Genomic DNA, 22607 nt, shown 5'->3' with positions numbered 1-22607 from the left:
TCGACTCCGAGATGCTCGCTCTAGTCCATAGACGGATCGCTAGAGCTAGCATACCTTTTAGCATCCTTAGGATCGACAAAAACTTTGATTGTATCACATACAACTCTTTCTTACAAAAACTGGTAAGAAAACTTGTTTTTGACATCCATCTGTCAGATTTCATAATCGAAAAATACAGCTAATGCTAACATGATTCCGACGGACTTAAGCATCGCTACGGGTGAGAAATTCTCATCGTAGTCAACTCCTTGAACTTGTGAAAAGACTCTTTCCCACAAGTCGAGCTTCATAGACGGTAACATTACTGCCCACGTCCGTCTTCTTCTTAAAGATCCATTTATCTCAATGACTCGCCGATCATCGGGCAAGTCCACCAAAGTCCATACTTTGTTCTGATACATGGATCCTATCTCGGATTTCATGGCTTCTAACCATTTGTCGGAATAAGGGCACACCATCGCTTCTCCACAGCTCGTAGGTTCATTGTTGTCTAACAACATGATATCTAAGACAGGATTACCGTACCACTCAGGAGTAGTACATATCCTTGTCGATCTACGAGGTTCGATAGCAACTTGATCTGAAGCTTCATGATCACTATCATTAACTTCCTATTCAACAGATGTAGGCGCCACAGAAAACATCTTTCTGTGTTGCATCACTTTCTGGTTGAAGTAAAGGTTCGACAACCTCATCAAGTTCTATCTTCCTCCCACTCAATTCTTTCGAGAGAAACTCCTTCTCGAGAAAGGACCAGTTCTTAGCGACAAACAATTTTCCCTCGGATCTGAGATAGAAGGTATACCCAACTGTCACCTTTGGGTATCCTATGAAGACGTGTTTGTCCGCTTTTGGGTTCGAGCTTCTCCGGCTAAAGCCTTAAGCATCGCAGCCCCAAACATTAAGAAACGACAATTTTTGATTTCTTGCCAAACCATATTCATACGACGTCGTCTCAACGGACTTAGATGGTGTCCTATCTAAAGTGAATGCAGCTGTCTCTAACGCATATCCTCAAAATAAAAACGGTAGATCGGTAAGTCACACCATATCTCATAAGGTTCGATTACGACGTCCGGACACACCATTACCCTGTGGTGTTCTAGGTGGCTTCAACTGTGAAACAATTCCACAATGTCTTAAGTGATTGCCAAACTCATAACTCAGAAATTCTCATCAATCAAATCGTAGGAATTTGATCTTCTTGTTATGATGGTTCTTAACTTCACTCTGAAATCGCTTAAACTTTTCAAATGTTTCAGACTTGTGCTTCATTAAGTAAATATACCTATATCTACTCAAATCGTCAGTGAAGATGAGAAAATAGTGATATCCACCGCACGCTTCAATTCTCATTGGATCACACGCATCAACATGTATGAATTCCAACAAGTCACTTGCCCGTTTTATTTTACCTGAAAACGGGGTCTTAGTCATCCTGCCCATGAGGCATGGCTTGCATGTGTCAAGCGATTTAAAATCAAGTGACTCCAAACATCCATCGACATGGAGTTTCTTCATGCATCTTACGCCAATATGACCTAAGCGGCAGTGCCACAAGAAAGTGGTACTACCATTATTAACTCTACATCTTTTGGCGTGAACATGTGTATCACCACGACCGAGATTCACTGAACCATTCACATAGGGTGCATGCCCATGAAAGGTATTATTCATGTAAACAGAATAACCATTATTCTCTAACTTAAATGAATAACCGTATTGCAATGAGCATGATCTAATCATATTCATGCTCAACGTAGACACCTGATAACATTTATCTAGGTTCAATACTAATCCCGAAGGCAGATGGAGCATGCGATGGTGATCTCATCAACTTTGGAAACACTTCCAACACACATCGTCACCTCGCCCTTAGCCAGTCTCCGTTTAGTCCGTAGCTTTTGCTTCAAGTCACCAATAACAGCAACTGAACCGGTATCTAATACCCAGGTGCTACCAGGAGTACTAATGAGGTACACTTAATAACACGTATATACTTTGTTGAAGTTGCCAGCCTTCTTATCTACCATGCATTTGGGGTAGTTCCGCTACCAGTGATCGTTCCCCTTACAATAGAAGCACTTAGTCTTGGGTTTCGGTTCAACCTTGGGTTCCTTCACTGGAGCGGCAACTGGTTTGCCATCCATGAAGTTTCCCTTCTAGCCCTTGCCCTTCTTGAAACCAGTGGTCTTGTTAAACTATCAACACTTGATGCTCCTTCTTGATTTCTACCTTTTGCGGTCTTAAGCACCGCGAACAGCTCCGGGATCAACTCCATCCCTTGCATGTCATAGTTCATAATGAAGATCTAGTAGCTTAGTGATAGTGGCTAGAGAACTCTATCAATCACTATCTTATCTGGAAGTTTAACTCCCACTTGATTTAAGTGATTGTAGCACCCAGACATTCTCAGCACATGCTCACTAGCTGAGCTATTCTCCTCCATCTTGTTGGCAAAAGAACTTGTCAGAGGTCTCATACCTCTCAACACGGGCATGAGCCTGAAATCCCAATTTCAGCTCTTGGAACATCTCATATGTCTTATGGCGTTCAAAACGTCATTGGAATCCCGATTCTAAGTCGTAAAGTATGGTGCACTAAACTATCAAGTAGTCATCAGGATGTGTCTGTCAGGTGTTCACAACATCCACAGACGTCGTTGTAGGGGTTTGCACATCGAGCGGTGCATCAAAGACGTAAGCCTTCTGTATAGTAGTGAGGACACTCCTTGGACTATGGACCCAGTCCACATCATTGCTTACAATATCTTTCAACTTAGTCTTTCTCTAGGAATGTATTGAAACAGGGAGCTACAACGTGAGCTATTTATCTACAACATATTTGCAAAGACAATTTAGACTATGTTCATGATAATTAAGTTCATCTAATCAAATTATTTAATGAACTCCCACTCAGATAGACATCCCTCTAGTCATCTAAGTGAAACATGATCCGAGTCAACTAGACCGTGTCCGATCATCACGTGAGACGGACTAGTCAACATCGGTGAACATCTTCATGTTGATCGTATCTTCTATACGACTCATGCTCGACCTTTCGGTCTCCCGTGTTCCGAGGCCATGTCTGTACATGCTAGGCTCGTCAAGTCAACCTAAGTGTATTGTGTGTGTAAATCTGGCTTACACCCGTTGTATTCGAACGTTAGAATCTATCACACCCGATCATCACGTGGTGCTTCGAAACAACAAACCTTCGCAATGGTGCACAGTTAGGGGGAACACTTTCTTGAAATTATTACGAGGGATCATCTTATTTAAGCTACCGCCGTTCTAAGCAAATAAGATGTAAAACATGATAAACATCACATGCAATTAAATAGTGACATGATATGGCCAATATCATTTTGCTCCTTATGATCTCCATCTTTGGGGCTCCATGATCATCGTTGTCACCGGCATGACACCATGATCTCCATCACCGTGTCTTCTTGAAGTTGTCTCGTCATCTATTACTTCTACTACTATGGCTAACGCTTTAGCAATAAAGTAAAGTAATTACATGACGTTTATGTTGACACGCAGGTCATAAATAAATTAAGACAACTCCTATGGCTCCAGCCGGTTATCATACTCATCGACATGCAAGTCGTGATTCCTATTACAAGAACATGATCAATCTCATACATCACATATATCATTCATCACATCCTTTTGGCCATATCACATCACACGGCACATGCTGCAAAAACAAGTTAGACGTCCTCTAATTGTTGTTGCAAGTTTTTATGTGCCTGCTATAGGTTTCTAGCAAGAACGTTTCTTACCTACGCCAAAACCACAACGTGATATGCCAATTTCTATTTACCCTTCATAAGGACCCTTTTCGTCGAATCCGATCCGACTAAAGTGGGAGAGACAGACACCCGCTAGCCACCTTATGCAACTAGTGCATGTCAGTCGGTGGAACCTGTCTCACGTAAGAGTACATGTAAGGTCGGTCCGGGCCGCTTCATCCCACGATGCCGCCGAATCAAGATAAGACTAGTAACGGCAAGTAAATTGACAAAATCGACGCCCACAACAACTTGTGTTCTACTCGTGCATAGAAACTACGCATAGACCTAGCTCTGATACCACTGTTGGGGATCGTAGCAGAAATTTAAAATTTTCTACGCATCACCAAGATCAATCTATGGAGTAATCTAGCAACGAGGGGAAGGGGAGTGCATCTACATACCCTTGTAGATCGCTAAGCGGAAGCGTTGCAAGAACGCGGATGAAGGAGTCGTACTCGTAGCGATTCAGATCGCGGTTGATTCCGATCTAAGCACCGAACCACGGCGCCTCCACGTTCAACACACTTGCAGCCCGGTGACGTCTCCTACGCCTTGATCCAGCAAGGGGAGAAGGAGAGGTTGGGAAAGACTCCGTCCAGTAGCAGCACGACGGCGTGGTGGTGGTGGAGGAGCGCGGGACTCCAGCAGGGCTTCGCCAAGCACTACGAGAGACGAGGAGGAAGAGGGGGTAGGGTTGCGCCAACAGGGGAAGAACTTCGTGTGTTGGCTGCCCCTTTGCCTCCACTATATATAGGGGGAGAGGGAGGGCCGCGCCCCCACCTAGGGTTTCCACCCTAGGGGTGGCGGCAGCCCCAATCCCCATCTGGGGTGGCGACCAAGTGGGGGGGAGAGGGAGGCGCACCAGGCATGGGCCTTAGGGCCCATCTGCCCTTAGGGTTTGCCCCCTCTTCTCTCTAGGCGCATGGGCCTTGGTGGGGAGGCACCCCAGCCCACCTAGGGGCTGGTCTCTTCTCACACTTGGCCCATGTATGCCTCCGGGGCCCGTGGCCCCTCCCGGTGGACCCCCGGACCCCTCCGGTGGTCCCGGTACACTACCGATGATGCCCGGAACACTTCCGGTGGCCAAAACCATACTTTCTATATATCAATCTTTACCTCTGGACCATTCCGGAACTCCTCGTGACGTCCGGGATCTCATCCGGGACTCCGAACAACATTCGGTAACCACGTACATACTTTCCCTATAACCCTAGCATCATCGAACCTTAAGTGTGTAGACCCTACGAGTTTGGGAGTCATGCAGACATGGCCGAGACAACTCTCCGGTCAATAACCAATAACGGAATCTGGATACCCATGTTGGCTCCCACATGCTCCACGATGATCTCATCGGATGAACCATGATGTCAAGGATTCAATCAATCCCGTATACAATTCCCTTTGTCTATCGGTACGATACTTGCCCGAGATTCGATCGTCGGTATCTCGATACCTTGTTCAATCTCGTTACCGGCAAGTCTCTTTACTCGTTTCGTAACACATCATCCCGTGATCAACTCCTTGGTCACATTGTGCACATTATGATGATGTCCTACCGAGTGGGCCCAGAGATACCTCTCCGTTTACACGGAGTGACAAATCCCAGTCTCGATTCGTGCCAACCCAACAGACACTTTCGGAGATACCCGTAGTGCACCTTTATAGCCACCCAGTTATGTTGTGACGTTTGGCACACCCAAAGCACTCCTACGATATCCGGGAGTTGCACAATCTCATGGTCTAAGGAAATGATACTTGACATTAGAAAAGCTTTAGCATACGAACTACACGATCTTGTGCTAGGCTTAGGATTGGGTCTTGTCCATCACATCATTCTCCTAATGATGTGATCCCGTTATCAACGACATCCAATGTCCATGGTCAGGAAACCGTAACCATCTATTGATCAACGAGCTAATCAACTAGAGGCTTACTAGGACATGGTGTTGTCTATGTATCCACACATGTATCTGAGTTTCCTATCAATACAATTCTAGCATGGATAATAAACGATTATCATGAACAATGAAATATAATATAATAATAACTAATTTATTATTGCCTCCAGGGCATATTTCCAACATTGGTTGGGGTGCTCCACTGTTGCACTACTTGAATTTTCTCAGGATCAGTTACCACTCCTTGTGCAGATAAGATGTGGCCAAGATATTCCACTATTGGTGTGCCAAAAGTGCATTTGGATCTGTTCAATAACAGTTTGTTGGCCTTTAAGATGTCTAGGACCAGTTTGAGATGTTGTTGATGCTCTTCAAGATTTTTGCTGAATATGAGGATATCATCAAAGAACACTAGTACAAATTTTCTCAAATATGGAGCAAATAATTTGTTCATGAGGGCTTGGAATGTGGCTGGAGCATTAGTGAGCCCAAAGGGCATGACCAGAAACTAATAGTGGCCAGAATAAGTCCTGAAAGCTGTTTTATGAATATCCTCCTGTTTCATCCTGATTTGGTGATAACCTGACTTTAAATCCAATTTACTGAAAATTGCTGCTCCATGTAGTTCATCCAGTAAGTCCTCTATGACAGGTATAGGGAATTTGTTCTTTATGGTTTGAGCATTTAGTTTCCTGTAATCTATGCACAACCTCCAAGTTCCTCCTTTTTTCCTGACCAAAATCGCAGGAGATGCATAAGGACTCACACTATGTTGGATTATGTGTCTGGAGAGCAAAATCTTGATCTGTTGTTCCATCTCATTTTTCTGCAGATGAGGAACTCTGTAAGGTCTGACATTAGGAGGTGTAGAATTCTCTTTAAGAGGGATGGAGTGATCACATTCTTTGAATGGGGGAAGAGTAGTAGGTTCCTCAAACAGTGAATCATACTGCTCCAGTACTGCTTGTATTTCCTTTGTGGGTGGAGGGGATGGCACCACATTCTGTGGAAGAGCTATCATGAAGTTTCAAGCTCATGGCAAATCCTACTGCTCCTTCAGCACACAACTTATCTAGTTTCTCTGCTGAAATGAGTTTAGGAGTATCTGACAGTGTGCAGTCTAAGAATGTTACCGGTCTGATCTTGTCCTTTGTGATGGTAACTGTTCTAGCATCAAAATCCAAGGAAATTGGGTTGTGTTTCTTGAGCATATCACAACCTATGACCACATCATATCCCTGAAGATCCAGAACTGCCAAATCATTAGTGAATATTTCGTGCCAATCTTGAAAGTTGTTTCAGGGGCATGTGCTCCTGTGGTTAAGGATCCACCACCAGCTATTGTCACTTTTTGTGTTGGGTTAGTGATTAACTGGCAAGCAGATTTGAGTGCAAACTTCAGGTCAATAAAAGTGTTAGTGCTCCCAGTGTCAACTAAGGCCACTCCATTTCTTCCTCCTATTGTAATGTGCACAGCCAATGTGGACTCAGAAGTGTTTCCTGAAACTGCTTGTGCAGAGATGTGCATGCAACCAGTTGGATGTTCAGTCAGATGACCCTCAGCAGTGAGAACTGCAAGTTGAGCTTCTTCTTCAGGAGACATTTCTTCAGTATTGCTTTCTCCAGTGATAATATGTAGAGTTTGTGCTTGTTTGCATTTGTGACCAGGAACCCATGGCCCATTGCATCTCCAACATACACCTGGTTTCTTGGTTGCTGGTGCTGCTGGAGGTAACTGCACATTAGTGGTAGGAGGAGGAGCACTAGTTTTCTGATGACCAACTTGAAACTGCAGTTGTTTATCTTGGTGGTTGAGATAGGACTGGTACTTTGCTTGTAACCCACTCTCATAATCCCTTGCCAACCAATAAGCTTGGTTAAGAGTAGTAGGTCTCTGTGGCCTTAAATTGCACCTTATGCTTGGTTTCAATCCATTGACAAAACTCACTATGTAATAGTTTTCCTGCAGGTAGGGATGTTCATCTCTGACTACTGCCATTATTTCTTCAAACTTATCAGTATAAGCAGCCACAGAAAGTGTGCTCTGTTTCAGATTATGAAATTTCTCTAAAATTTCATATATGCTAGAGTTAGCCAATCTGTCACATAATGCTCTGCAAAAGTCAGGCCAGGGCAGTTTGTGATTGTCCATTTGAGCACTTCTAACCCAATTATCAGCTCGTCCAATTATGTAAGTTAGGGCCAAATTTACTTTGCATTCATCAGGAGTTTGAGCAAGTTGGAAATATTTGTTGACCTGTCTAATCCAGCCTAAAGGATTTTCCCCATTGAAAGTAGGAAAGTCCAATTTGGGTCCCTTAGAAATACTCTTCATGAACTGTGCTGCTCTGTCAGTTTGATACTGCAAGGAATTGTTGGCTTGAGGCTGTGTTGTTCTATCAGGCAGATTGTGCAACAGTTGTTTTGGCTGTCCAAGTGGGGGAACCACTTGTTGTCCCTGGAGATTGGTTGTTTGTGTCCCCTGTTCCTGTTGAGGCTGTTTGGAAAGATCAGTTTGAGTGACCATTGTAATAACTCCAGGGGAATCAGGGGAGGGAGGGTTGGGTTTTCCTGATTTCATCTCCCTCAAGATGGAAAAAAATTTCTTGCTGCACTTTGGAATTATTCTCGACTAGGAGCTCAACCTTGCCCAATTGCTTTTCCAAAGATTCTACTGTCTGTAACCGCGTGTGAACTTGGTCGATTTGGTCCTGCATCTTGTCCTGTTTCAGCCCCAACGCCGAGAGCTCGGTCTGCATGGCTTCGAGCTCTTCCGAGATCTCGTCCATGTGCTTCGTTCTGGTAGGCATGATGGTCACCACAGCTCTGAAATTTTACAGCAGCTCTTGTCTGAACCCTTGCCGGTGACCACTCACTTGCTTCAAGAACTGCACGCCTCGCTCGCCTCCGATGCTACACGAATCAGGGATACGCTACGGGATTTTACTGCAGTGGAATTGCTCCGACCGTAACCGAGTTTCTCCCCAATTTGCAGCCGAACAATGCCTACTCCAGGCCGCCTCTGATCTGGTGTCTACACCGCCGCCGGGACCTGACACGGAATCGAGGGATTTTACGAGAGATCCCAACCCCAATGCGTGGCCAGATCCGATTCGCCTCTGAGGATTCACTGGCTCATGATACCAATTGACAAGACCAACAATCAAATTGAACACACGATTCTACTCGAACTAGCCCCGGCTTTGTCTATTACAGAGATAATTGACAAATACAACTCAGTTCGAGGATCAGATCTGAATTCTACAGGGATAGCTAGGGTTCTAGAGCTACGCTAGGTAATACATCTTGTAGAATGGGGAAAAGATGCTTCCAGAGGCGTGGAGAGGGGGCTTAATAGCTGGCGGAGCAGGTAGAGTCGCTGTCGCGTGCCGTTCCGTTACTATAGCTGTCCAGTGGGTGGCGGCAATGGCGTGACTGTGAACAGGAGAGCTGGGTAGCCGTTGATCGCCAGAACGCTTCATCTGGGTCGTCCATTTCCCAAGTGCATAACGGTTCGAGCGCGGTGTTGATTTCTTCAGAGTTTCTGTTTCCTTCTTCAGTTAGGCATTGCAGAGAAGCAGAGTCCTGACAATAACTTTGTACTAATTTTATACTAATTCGGCGATAATTAATATGGATCCAAAGGAGTAATGAAGATAACGCCCCCTGCAAAAAAAGGAGATAATGTATTATATACATATTTTATTTACAGCTTTAAATCACGTGACAGACTTTAAAATGAAATTGTTTTATCAACAAGGCATATGCCCTAGAAAAACCACAAAAATGAGATAAAAATAGACTGGAAAAATATTTTTCCCAGCCTCGCGTGTATAGCCTTTTCACGCTGGTGTCCCGGGCTCTCGGCTCGACCTTCTCGCTCGCGAATGGCGCCCGCGTCGTCATCACTCTCCCCCCCCACACCGCTTGCCTCCTGCTCAGCCCAAACTTCCCTGCTCGCCACCGGTTCCGCCTCGCTTTCCAGTGCGTCGGCTAGCCGCTCTACAGGTCCTCCGCCTCGCTTTCCAGTGCGTCGGTGGCCTCGAAATGCTGCCTGGGAGGTGTTCGACGGAATGCTCCTGCGGGTCGGAAGCACAGCTGGCCTCGTAGCCTTGCAGGTAAGGATTGCTCTGTTCCTCTGTTCATTATTGCAAATTACAATGGCGTCTGAGGTTGAGTAATCCAAGGACTGGCTGGGCAGCCATCCGGTGGTTGCCCAAATTCACTTGCAGAATTAAACGCTGGTGGTCGTTAAAACAGCAAGGAGTTAAAAAGGGAATGGCCCGCAAGTAAACATGAAGGAGGCTGCTAGGTCCCGGTCGACGGGGCCAAATTTTGGCCGGTCACCTCGCGGCCGTCCGATTCAGCCCGTAGCAACCGATTGGTTAGTCGTTGGATCTTCGTATATCTCCTCTCACACATCTCGCGGGGGAAAAGGAAATCTCCGGCGTGCATCGCTCACGCAGCACGCCATCCCTGCAACGCCATTCCAACGCCCCATCGCCTTGGCCATGGTCGTCGAGCTCCTCGCGAGGGGTGTCGCCATGGCTGCCAGGGCACCGCCATGGCCTTGGTTGTCAAGCCTCGCCGCCGAGGCACGGCCATGCCGGTCCCAGCTCCCGCCGACCGCGATCATAGCACCGTTGTAATCGTTTGCAGACCGCTGCCTAGGGTGTTTCAGCACCGTGACTGGTTGCAGCATTTGTTGACATCGGTCGTAGCAAACGGCATTGCCGGTTGTATCACTGGGCTCGCCCCTAGTCGCCACCATTGCAGCTTTTGTCGATGCTGGTTGCAGCTGTGCCCGTGGCCGGTCCCAGCTTTTTCGATGCAAGTTGCAGCTTTGTCTCGACATCACTAGTAGCAACCGCCATTGCTCGTTGTAGCATCTCGCGGTCATGGTTCCAACTCTACTGCCGGCTTGCTCTAGCAATTATACACCACGGTTGCAGCAACGACGACAGCCTGTTGCAGCATCTCGGGCCGACAGTTCCAATAAATCCGGCCATTGGTTGTAGCAGGGTCATCTGCTGGTTGCAGCTTTTCCGTCATATGTTGCTTCCAGTCAGCTGTCAAATGCAACATGGCCAGGGGTGGTGTGGTGCCAGCATCCCAATCTACCCGGGGCTGGCTGTTCCTAGTGCATGCTCCGAGCTCGGGCGCCTTGGAGTTGGATTTGCCGGCTCTAGGCCACCTCCGGTCATGCCAAGGCGGGGTCTTGTGGGCTAGATGGGCGGCGTCCTCACGTTATGGCATCGGTGAGGGATCGTGACGTCTTCGGGAGGGACCGTTATGCCGTTGGACGGATCGACACTGTTGGCCATGGGCATGGATGCGTGTGAGCTCGCCTAGGTCGGGGCTTGGTTGATGGCGGCCGTTGGCAGTCACTGGATCGTGTCCCCCTCGGTCCACTGGGACTGGCTGGGGATGCCAGCGTGGGCGTTTCCTACGGTGGAGTGTGCTGATGTCGGGCTAGGAGTGGATGGAGTGCCTCTGCTCCTTCGACCTTGGTTGGTGTGCTGTGGCGGGGGCGATTGACGGGTATCTCGAGAAATGGATGCCGGGTCGGCGGCCCGGGTGGAGGTCCATATGGTTGGCTCTTCGGCGGGCACCATGGGGCGGCGATGGCTATGCTTCTTGGTTGTGTGGGCGGCAAGGGGTGTAGCGGTTGGGGGCTTGGGCTCATTTCCTGTCTTCGACAGTAGTGATGTCCAGATCCAAAACTGGAGGCTTGTGCTCGCCGCAGTGGTTCTGGGTGCCTCATCGTGGCATGGGTGAGCTGCCGAGCGAAAACTCCGTGCTTTGGCGCCGGCGTCGGCCATGCTTGCAGGCGCCGCTCACCTCTTGAGGCCGTCGTTGTGGTTCGAGGTGAAGACCTCTCTCCTTCCTGGACTAAGCAACGGCGACGCTTAGCGTCGTCCTCCCTCCTCAGGGCGTTGTCGTGGAGCCTAGGTGACCTAGTGCGTGTCGTGTCGTGTTTTCAGGCCTACCTGTATTAGTTTTTGGTAGCATTCTCGTGTTTGTGTGTGTTGTCCGGTTATCCTAGGATCTGCTTTGTAAGAGGGCCTCCTCATTCCGTTGTATCGGCTGGCCGTGTACTGTGATATTTGCTTTATATATAAAGCGGGGCGTGAGCCTGTTTCGAGGGAGGGTTTCACCCTCTTAGCTATCTCACTAGATAACCGTTACTAGTTACTTATCTCTCACCTATAACCGAAAAAGGCTTTCGCCCCGCTTTATAAATAAAGCAAACCGCCACTGAGCACACATACATGGACTAGTTCAAACACACGCACCCAAGTCACACAATCAAGTACAAAGGTTATGCTGAGGTCACAGCTCAACAAGCCCAAAAAAGACTAAAAGAAAAGAGCTGAGGCGCCAGGGGACCAAACACGCGTCTAGTCGGGATCCGGCGGAGGCGGTGGGGAGAGACGGACGACCATCGAGCGGAGGTCGGCGATGAAGGCAGAGATGGCGTCGCGGTCATCCGGGCGGCTAAGCGGCCGCCAGAGCTGCAAGAAACCAGACAGTTTGAAGATAGCGTCAGTAGCCCGTCGTAGAGGAGCACGCTGGATCACGAGCTTATTACGGATCGTCCAGAGGGTCCAAGCGATGACCCCAATTTCAAGCCACCTAATGTGGCGAGAAGCCAGGGGGGAGGCCTGGAGCTCCGTATACAGGTTGGGGAAGTTGGCGTGGCACCAATTTCCACCCACCACCTCGCGGAAACAGCTCCAAACGAATTGCGCGGACACACAGGAAAAGAAGATGTGATTCGAGTCTTCGGGGGTGGCGCAAAGCGGGCAAAGGCCAGAGCCCGGACCATTGCGTTTGCGAACCTCAACGCCAGACGGGATCCGACCGCGAATCCACTGCCACATGAAGATCCGGATTTTCAGAGGTAGGCGGATGGACCACACCGTGGCTAGGGGGGAGGAGCGGAGGATGGGGCGATGGCCTGGTACAACGACTTGGTGGAGAATTGGCCCGAAGGCTCGAGCCGCCATCTAACCTGATCCGGGCCACCGTCCACCACAGGCTCACGGAGAGCCACGCAATCTAGCAACTCACGCCAAGCGGAGGATTCCGGGGGGCCAAAAGGCCTCCGGAAAGCGAGGCGCCCTAAGTCAATAAGGGCCCTCTCAACTGAGATCAAGGGGTCAACCGCGATGGAGAAGAGGTCGGGGAAGCGCGCGGCAAAAGGGGGGGTCTCCGGCCCACCGATCAAACCAGAACATAGTTGCCGAGCCGGACCCCACCGAGATGGAAGTCCTGATGCGAAGGACAGGGAGAAGCTGGACGACCGATTGCCAGAACTACGAGCCGCCAGATCTCTGACAAAAGGCAAGGGGCTGTCCACGCAAGTACTTATTCCGGATGATGTCGAGCCAGAGGCCACCATGGCCTTGCGAGATGCGCCAGAGCCATCGGGACAGGAGGGCGATATTCATGAGCTTGGAACACATGATACCGAGGCCGCCCTGTTCCCTAGGCTTGCAAATGTCAGGCCAGCTGACCGTATGATATTTCTGCTTATTGTGGTCGCCGGCCCAATAGAAGCGGGACTGGATTTTGGTGATCTCATGGTGCAGAGTCTCATGGAGGCTGTAGAAGCTCATGAGGAACAGGAGGAGGCTGGAGAGGGATGAGTTAATGAGAATGGTCCGAGCCGCCTTAGACAGCCATCTACCCTGCCAAGGTTCGATGCGTGTCTGAAGCTTGGTCACGGTCAGGCGTAGATCTGCGAGGTGAGCCGAGAGTCGCTAATAGGCCTTCCCAAGTAGGTCGTGGGGAATGAACCAAGGCGGCAGTTGAGCCGGTTAGCGATGGCAAGGGACTCGGCCTCAGAGTATCCCATCACCATCACATCACTCTTGTCGAAGTTTATCTTAAGGCCAGACATTTGTTGGAAGCAGAGAAGAAGGAACTTAAGATTGGGGATGTCCAACTCAAAGCCTTCGATCATGATGATGGTGTCATCGGCGTACTGGAGGAGGGAAATCCCAGAGCCGCCAGCCAGGTGGTGTGTGATCCCGCGAATGTGGTCAGCAGCCTTCGCTTTGTCCAGGATGGCGGCAAGCGCGTCCACCACCATATTGAACGGGAAAGGGGAGAAGGGATCGCCTTGTCTAACCCCACAGTGTGGGGAAGTAGGGGCCAATCTCCCCATTAATGTTCACGGCAGTGCGACCGCAAGAGACCATCTGCATAACCCTGGTAATCCAGCGGTCGTCAAAGCCCTTTCGGAGCAAAACTTCCCGAAGGAAGGGCCAACTAACAGTGTCATAGGCCTTATGGAAATCAATCTTCAAGAAAACCACCTTGAGGTGTTTAGATCGGACCTCATGGAGTACTTCATGAAGAACTAGCACCCCATCCAGGATATACCGCCCCTGAATGAAGGCGGACTGGTTGGGGTGGGTAATGTGGTCAGCGAGGAGGGTCACCCTATTGGCGTACCCTTTAGCCAGAATCCGGAAGATCACGTTGATGACCGTGATTGGACGAAACTGGCGGATGTCAGAGGCACCCGGAACCTTCGGGATGAGCGAAATGATTCCATAGTTGAGGCGCCCGAGGTCAATGGACCCAACATAGAACTCCTTGAAGATGGCCATGATCTCAAGTTTAATCACATTCCAGAAGGCCTGGAAGAATTTCACCGGAAGGCCGTCGGGACCCGGAGCGGAGGTGGGGTTCATGCCTCGAATGGCAGCCCAAACCTCGCCCTCGGAGAAAGGGGCCGTGAGGGCCGCATTCTCCTTCATCCGAAACCAGCTGGGCGTCGGTCCAGCAATCAGGAGCCAGGGAGAGGCCGCTCCTAGGAGCAGCAGAGAACAGGGATCTATAGAAGCCGTCGACATGGCTACGAATGTCACGGGGGTCCTGCAGGAGGGAGACACCATCCCAGAGGAGGGGGATGGTGTTGCGCCTACGCCGGCCGTTCGCGATGGCCGAAAGTAGGCCGTGTTCGCGTCGCCTTTCAAGACCCATTTTTGGGCCCCGCGGAGGCGCCAATACGCCTCCTCATCAGAGTAGATGACGGAGAGCTGGTCTTCTAAGTCGTAGTGAGAGAGCCACTCATCCGGAGAGAGGCCGCTGGAATCAGCACGAAGATCTAGGGCTTGGATGGCGGCCAACAAGGCCTTCTTACGCTCGCGGAGGTCACGCCCCAAGTTAGCGCCCCATCCCTTCATGAACTGTCGGCCACGCTTGGCACAAAAATGCCAACAATCAATGGCCGAGGGGGGACGAGGGTGGGGGTGACCACGGGCTTCCACCCAGCGGGTGCCAACAGCCTCCACAAAACCGATTTGGGACAGCCAAAATGTCTCAAAGCGGAATCGATGGGGAATCGGCGAAGGAGAGGAGGAGGGGCACGTGGTCGGAGCCGATCCTGGTGATGGCACGAAGGGAGGCAAGATGGCAACGGAGGTCCCATTTCGGGGAAACTAGAACCTTGTCCAGCACGGACTGGGTTGGGGAGGCCTGACGATTGGTCCAGGTAAACCTGGCACCAATTCTATCAATCTCGCGGAGGCCGAGATCGGCAATGAAATCATTAAACATTTGCATCCATGCAAAGTTAACGTTCGCGTTGCTCTTGTCCTCCGCGAAACGGAGGAGATTGAAATCGCCTCCAACGACCACCGGAAGAGAAGCTGCCTAAATTTTCCGGTGGATCTCCTTGAGGAAGGAAGCAGACCTACTATGGTCGGCCGGTCCGTAGACAATGATGACCTCCCACTTAAAATTAAGCGACCGTTCGAAGAGTTCCATGCTCAGAAAGAATTGCCCCCGGAGAAGCGGCCGAAATTTTCCGGTGGATCTCCTCGAGGAAGGAAGCAGACCTACTATGGTCGGCCGGTCCGTAGACAATGATGACCTCTCACCTATAAATACTCTTTCTGTACTAGATGGAGAAACTATTAATGCACTGGATAAAAAAAGTTGTAGGTTGATTAGCACAGTGACATACCCTTTAGAAAAAAATCCAGATGAATGTTTTATAGCAAAATAAAAAATAAAGAAAAGAAACAAGAGTAGACGATGCGATGCCTATGAAACAAGTGTGGGTTTGGTGCTTGTGCTTGCCGTTGCTTTAGAATTTGTGATGCCTTGGTGTCCAGAAAGGAAAAGAATAAGAATCAAATAAAGGAAAACTCCACCGGCAGCTTATAAAGAATCAAATGAAGGAAAGGAACACTCCACCAACAGCTAACGATTGATCCCTGCCTCTCTTCCCACGACCTCTTCCCTGCGCGCGCCTACATATACCCTCTCCACGCAACCAGCGCCGGCAAAAACAGTATTGAGAGAGCCACGCCGGATTCGCATTCTCGATCATTGTCTTCCGTCGCAGCTTGATCATCGTCTTCGCTGCAGGGAGCCACACACCGGATTCACATTCGTAAGTAGTATGTACATACTTTTTCAAGCTTGTCCCCAAACTTTCGCAACAACAACTAACATCTGCATCTCGAAATGGTTCCAGCTGGCGTTGCGATGGACTTCGCCGTGGACGCTGCGCTCTGGGTGTTGGGCAAGGCTCTGGCCCCGGTCACGGACGGCCTGCTGGAGCCATGGGCGGCCAGCGCCGGGCTTGGCCACAACATCGACGCCCTCAAGATGGAGCTCCTCTACGCTCAGGGGATGCTCGACAACACGCAGGGCAGGGAATTTCGAAGCCCCGCGCTCAAGGAGCTTCTACACAAGCTCCGGGAGCTCGCGTACAGGGCTGACGACGTGCTTGACGAGCTTGACTACTTCCGCATCCAGGACGCGCTCGAAGGCACTTACCACGCCACCGCCGACTTGGATGCACAGGGCTGCATTGATGGCCTCGTCCTCAATGCTCGGCACACTGCCAGGGCCACCGCTCATAAGCTCAGGCTCTCACCATGTTCGCCTGGTGCTAGTGCTAGCCGTGGCGATCCCGGCGACGAAGCAGAAGGTGGGGGGAAACAAGGATGCCTGTTTAGCATCCGCACTCGTGGCAGGCATCAAATCAGCTCCCCACCAGCGTCACCCACCAACAATGGTGGATGCATTTCCAAGGTTATTTCTCGTGCTCGCAGCTCTGCCCACATTATCGGTAAGAATCTCACATGCTACTCTTTCCCGTCCGTCGACCACGATGACGATACCATGTTGGAACGACGGTTCCTTTGTGGCGCCTGGCAGTCCAAGGCAGTACAGAGAAATCATGTAGTGCAAACTCCAAAAAAGGAATTTGATAGGGTGGGGATGTCCCATAAGATGATAGAAATAGTGGAGCAGCTGAAAGCCCTATGTGGAAAGGTCTCCACCATCCTCAGTCTAGAGCTATTGGGTTCTAGTCGTACCTCTAACCAAGACAGTACTATGAACAGACCCAAAACCACCCCAAATATTGTAGAGTCTGAGTTATATGGGAGGGATGGCCAGAAAAAGAGCATCGTGGATGATATTACACATGGTAAGTATTGTACAGATGAACTTACTGTGGTTCCACTTGTTGGTCCGGGTGGTATTGGGAAGACAACACTCACACAACACATATTTAGAGAACTCGAGAGTTCTTTCCAAGTTTCAGTTTGGATATGTGTCTCTCTCGATTTTAATGCAGATAGGTTGATACAAGAGATTGTGAACAAGCTCCCTAAAGTGAACGGTGAAAAGGATAATGCTAGCAACCAAGAGTTAATTGAACAAAGATTAAAATCTAAGCGGTTGTTGCTTGTTTTAGATGATGTGTGGACATATCATGAGGATGAGTGGAAAAAACTATTAGCTCCATTGAAACATAATGATGGAGAAAAGGGTAATGTGGTTATAGTCACTACACGAATTCCAAAGGTAGCAAGTATGGTCACCACAACTAATTCTTCAATCAACGTGGAACGTTTAAGTCATGAGGATACTATGTCTTTCTTCGAAGTATGTGTATTTGGTGACCAACGACCATGGGAAGACCATCCTGAATTACGTGATGTTGGGAATAGAATAGTAACAAAATTGAAGGGTTTCCCTCTTGCAGCAAAAACAGTTGGTAGGTTACTAAGAAACCAGCTTACCTTGGACCACTGGACAAGAGTTGCAGAAAGTAGAGAATGGGAATTACAGACCAACGACATTGACATTATGCCTGCCCTAAAGCTTAGCTATGATTATCTCCCTTTTCATCTACAACAATGTTTTTCCTATTGTGCATTGTTTCCAGAAGATTATGAATTTGGTAGCAAAGAGTTGACTCACTTCTGGATAGGACTAGGCATTATAAGGTCACATGATAAGGCCAAAAGAACAGAAGGTGTTGCACTGTGCTATTTAGATGACTTGGTAAATCATGGATTCTTTAGAAAGAATGAGAAAGAAAATGGTCCTCGTTATGTTATTCATGACCTACTGCATGACTTGGCAGTGAAGGTTTCATCATATGAATGCCTTTGCATATATAGTTCTAATGTGAGGTCCATACAAATTCCTGCATCTGTACGTCACTTGTCCATTATTGTAGAAAATACCGATGTCAAAGATATAATCACTTTTAAAGAATACAACAGTTATTTGAGTGCACCTATGTTTTTAAGGCGACGCCTTACCGCCTTAGGGAGGGGGGGCGCTTTGGCGCCTAGGCGACGCCTAGGCGGGCGCTTTGGACGCCTAGGCGCCCAAAGCGGTCGATTTTCCAAAGCGGAGGGGGAGCGCTTCGACGCCTAGGCGTCGCCTAGGCGTCGCCTTAGGGACGCCTTTAAAACATAGGAGTGCACTAGGTAAAAGATTGAAAGTTCAGAACTTACGCACTTTAGTGTTGTTTGGTGAATACCATGGAAACTTTGCCAAAACTTTTAGGGGTTTATTTAGGGAAGCTAGAGCCTTGCGCACTATTTTTCTGTCTGGTGCATCATATTCTGTGGACGCTGTGTTGCTGGACTTTTCAGAACTTGTCCATCTTCGCTACCTAAGGATCAAATCAGTTCGTAATAAGGACATGTGCTTACCTAGTGCATTGTTTAGATCCTATCACTTAGAGGTAATTGATCTAGAAAGTTGGGGCGGCAGCTTTGGTTCAACAAGTCAAATGAGCAGCCTTGTAAAATTGCGTCATTTTGGTGTGCCGGAAGATAGTCTTAAACTTCACTCTAGCATATGCGAGGTTGAGAAACTTAAATTCCTAGAGGAACTGAGGAGATTTGAAGTGGGAAAAGAAACCAAGGGTTTTGAACTAAGTCAACTAGGAGAACTGACAGAGCTTGGAGGATCACTTGGCATTTATAATCTCGAAAAGGTGCAGAAAAAAGACGAGGCAAATGAACTAAAACTGATACACAAAAACCACTTGCACAAGTTAATACTAGAATGGTGTATTGATGGACCTAACAAGAATGCAGAACAAGAAGAACATGTCATTGAAAGTCTCGTACCACACAGTAATCTGCAAGACCTATGCATTAGAGGACATGGAGGTGCTAATTGCCCATCATGGTTGGGCAGGTACCTCTCAGTTGAAAATTTAGAATCTCTTTCCCTATGTGACGTATCTTGGAGCACACTTCCCCCTCTAGGGAAGTTGGGGTTCGTTGCTGGTGAAGAGTGGCAGAGTCATGTCTCAAGCCAAAGTTTCCATATTTTGAAAAGGCTGGAAATAGTTAACATACCAAAACTACAAAAATGGGCTGGAAACGAACCTTGTCATTTGTTCTCTGTTCTAGAGGTGGTCATCTTTATAGATTGCCCTGAACTCGTGGAATTGCCATTTTCACACCCTAGTAGCTATCAAGCAAAGCACGACGAGAATATGTCTTGGTTTCCTAAACTACGGGAGCTCAAGATTATACGCTGCCCCAAATTGGCGTCATTGCCTCCAATTCCTTGGACCAAAGCTCCATGCTCAGTTGAGATAGAACAAACAGGACCAGTATTTGGGAAGCTAGTGTACTCGAAGAACTACAAATCGGAATTGAGTTTGAAAGTTGAGGGAAAAGACTGTCAGCATGGTGCGTTGTGGAATGGGCTGGCATTCCATAATCTAGCTGATCTGAAAGACCTGAAGGTGACGAAGTGCCCTCCCCTGCCACTGATTCATCTCCAGAAGCTAAAATCTCTCAAGTCCCTGTGGATAACCGGTATGAGCAACTCATTGCTGCTGTTTGAAGGTGAAGGCTATAATACTGAATGCCCGCTTCCAGTTGAACATATACGGATCGAGGACTGTGGTACTGATGGAAAGGAACTGACACTACTGTTGTCTTATTTCCCGAAGCTCACTGTGTTAGTAATGAGAAGTTGTGAGAAGATAACAGAGCTTGGTGTGGCGGTGCTTCAGACGGAGATGACGACACCATCATCTTCAGGTAATGAAGTTGAAATTGAGCATGCACAAGATGGGCACCATCAGACAAGAGGAGAGGAGGTAGAAGATGCAGCAGCAGGAGGAGGTCTGCTGCTCCTACCTCGCCAACTACAGGAGTTGAACATCGATGCATGCAAAGAGCTGCGGTTACTCTCTGCTTCACTTGGCAAGGACAGCACACACGGAGGAGGGCTCCAGAGTCTCTGCTCCCTCCAATGGTTGGGCATATCTGGTTGCCCCAGGTTCCTCTCGTCCTATTCGTCCTGCGCCTCATCTTGTTTCCCCTTCCCGACCTCCCTGCAACAACTCATGGTGTGGCGCGTGGAGGGCATGGAGACGCTGGCTCCCCTCTCAAATCTCATCTCTCTCACCAGTTTATACATGCCTGATTGTGGGGATCTAAGAGGCGAGGGCTTCTGGCCTCTCATCGCCCAGGGCCACCTCACACGATTAAACATCTGTGGAACCCCAAAATTCTTCACTGGTTCAGAGCCCTCATGGCCGCATGACCAAGAGATTCCTTCCTCTTCATCCAAACTCGAAAATCTGTCGACAGATGACTGGGCGGGAGTCCTTACTGTGCCCATCTGCAGACTCCTCTCTTCCGCCCTCACTGAGTTAAACTTTTGTTACAACGAAGAGGTGGAGCGCTTAACAGAGGAGCAAGAGGAGGCCCTTTACCTCCTCAATAGCCTCCAGAAACTTGTGTTTTCTCACTGCAGGAAGCTGCAGCACCTCCCTATGGGGCTAACCAAGCTTGCCAGCCTCAAGATATTACAGATCCGGTGGTGTCCAGCCATTCAGTTGCTGCCCAAGCACGGACTGCCAAGTTCTCTACAAGAATTATATATCAGAAACTGTCCGGCCATCAAATCTCTGCCCAAGGACGGCCTGCCAAGTTCACTACGAAAATTACAAGTATTTGATGGCATCAGCGAGGAGCTTAAAAGGCAGTGCCGCAAGTTAAAAGGAACCATTCCAATCATCATAGACTATGCCATCTACTACTAATCCAAGGTAACTGACATTTGATGGCTTGTACTCATTCCCCACTTTCCCACCCTCAAATTCACGTTACTTTCCATAACTAATCTCGTAAGTAAGCATCAGAGTAGTTGTCTTTTTGTTTGCTTCACCGCAGTTACTGCCATGCCATCTGAATAACCCACTTTTTTAATCTTCTGAATGTGCAGGGTTCTTCTCGGATTTGTACATTCTTCTAGCCTAGTCTTATAGATCCAGTTCTCTTTCTATCCAAGCACAGTTCATGAAGTTGCTGCCCTTGAAAGCATGAAGGTTTCAAATTATTATAGCACCCGTCCATTATTATACTGGTTATGGTTAGTATATATATGAATAATTATCCCCTACTCCCGTACACCACTTCTTCAGCACTGTTTACAAATTTAACACGTCGATTTGTTGTGATGTGTCTTGTTATTTTGGTTACCTGAGAAAGTTTCCATTTCATATGTTTCAGTTGTTCTACTTACTATTGGAACTGAACAAATGCTTCCTTGCTTGCATCCATCCCCAACTCCCACCACTTTCCATCACATTTTCCTGATCCCACACACGTCAACATTTTCATTTTATCTGTTTCGCTTACCGCATAATCTGAACAATGTGAGTTTCAATCTACCATTCAGGCCTCTGCTATGGAGCTCTAAAAATTGTTCTACCTTTGAAGAACCTTTGCACAATTTTGGACGCCAAGACCTTGTGTGGCATCGCCTACATAACTATGGTATGTATATGTAAGAACACCACTTTACCCCTTTGGAAGTTAATCCATGGTGACCCCACACGTTGAGACATTTTGGTTTACTTTGGATTACATGTTACTGCATAGTCTGAATGATGTATGTTATCTTTCAATCTACTTCGCAGGGATCAGTCTTGGAGTTGTACATTCTTATAGCCTTGGAGAGCTCTCTCCTTCTACGAAAAAAGCTAAAAAACAGAAAAAGAAAAAAAGAGAAAAGAGAAAAAAAGAAAAAGAAAAAAGAAAAAAGAGAAAAAGAGAAAAGGGAAAAAATAAAAGGAAAAAAGGAAAAAGAAAAAAAAGAAAAAAGGAAAAGAAAGGAAATGCTTTAAAAAAAGAGAGTAAAGCTTTCCATCTGTTCAGTGTCCGCACGTGTGGTAGTCTTGTGACTTTATGTGAGGTGTTTGTGTAGTTGTTTTATGTTCTTTCACAGCAAAAGTAGTAATTCTAATTGTGTAGGGTTGTTTGTCTGATAGTTGTGTTGCATATTTGGAAATCAACATCCAGTAGTAACTCCCAACAAAAGGAAAGGGAAATGGAAATTTGCAAGGGAAAGAATTATATCCATTATGTGGTTTTTGTGTGGTATCTAGTTGAAAAGGGAGAAATATTAACTGACTATGAGTTCCGGGACTGAGAGAAGCTGCAGCGCCTAACCAAGCTTGAGATTACAGATCAGAGACTGTCCAGTTGCTGCCCAAGGACATCCTCTGAACCCTTCTGCAAGAATTAGTGATCGAGCGTTGTCCGTTCGTCAAATCTCCTGCCCAAGGACGGCCTGACAAGTTCACTATGGAAATTAGAAGT

The 22607-nt window shown here is 48.0% G+C and overlaps 1 protein-coding gene across 2 annotated transcripts; it reads left to right on the top strand.

Moving 5' to 3' along the window:
• The first annotated feature begins 9533 nt into the window (after positions 1-9533).
• On the top strand, positions 9534-22150 carry LOC123038500 (putative disease resistance protein RGA3). 2 transcript variants are annotated; one of them, XM_044462193.1, is made up of 8 exons: positions 9534-9815; positions 9899-16111; positions 16196-18244; positions 18297-18303; positions 18445-21052; positions 21229-21375; positions 21685-21782; positions 21926-22150. In XM_044462193.1, the coding sequence occupies exons 3-5, from the start codon at positions 16207-16209 to the stop codon at positions 21044-21046; spliced, it is 4647 nt and encodes a 1548-aa protein (XP_044318128.1). In that variant the 5' UTR covers positions 9534-9815; positions 9899-16111; positions 16196-16206; the 3' UTR covers positions 21047-21052; positions 21229-21375; positions 21685-21782; positions 21926-22150. The 2 variants fall into 2 exon arrangements, with proteins under 2 accessions (XP_044318128.1, XP_044318127.1); XM_044462192.1 differs by lacking the exons at positions 9899-16111; positions 21229-21375; positions 21685-21782; positions 21926-22150 and having other exon boundaries at positions 16196-18874.
• Positions 22151-22607: the final 457 nt, after the last annotated feature.

The sequence above is a fragment of the Triticum aestivum genome, chromosome 1A (assembly GCF_018294505.1).
Source record: "Triticum aestivum cultivar Chinese Spring chromosome 1A, IWGSC CS RefSeq v2.1, whole genome shotgun sequence".
Classification (NCBI taxonomy): domain Eukaryota; kingdom Viridiplantae; phylum Streptophyta; class Magnoliopsida; order Poales; family Poaceae; genus Triticum; species Triticum aestivum.
This window is presented reverse-complemented; position numbering and strand designations above follow the sequence as displayed.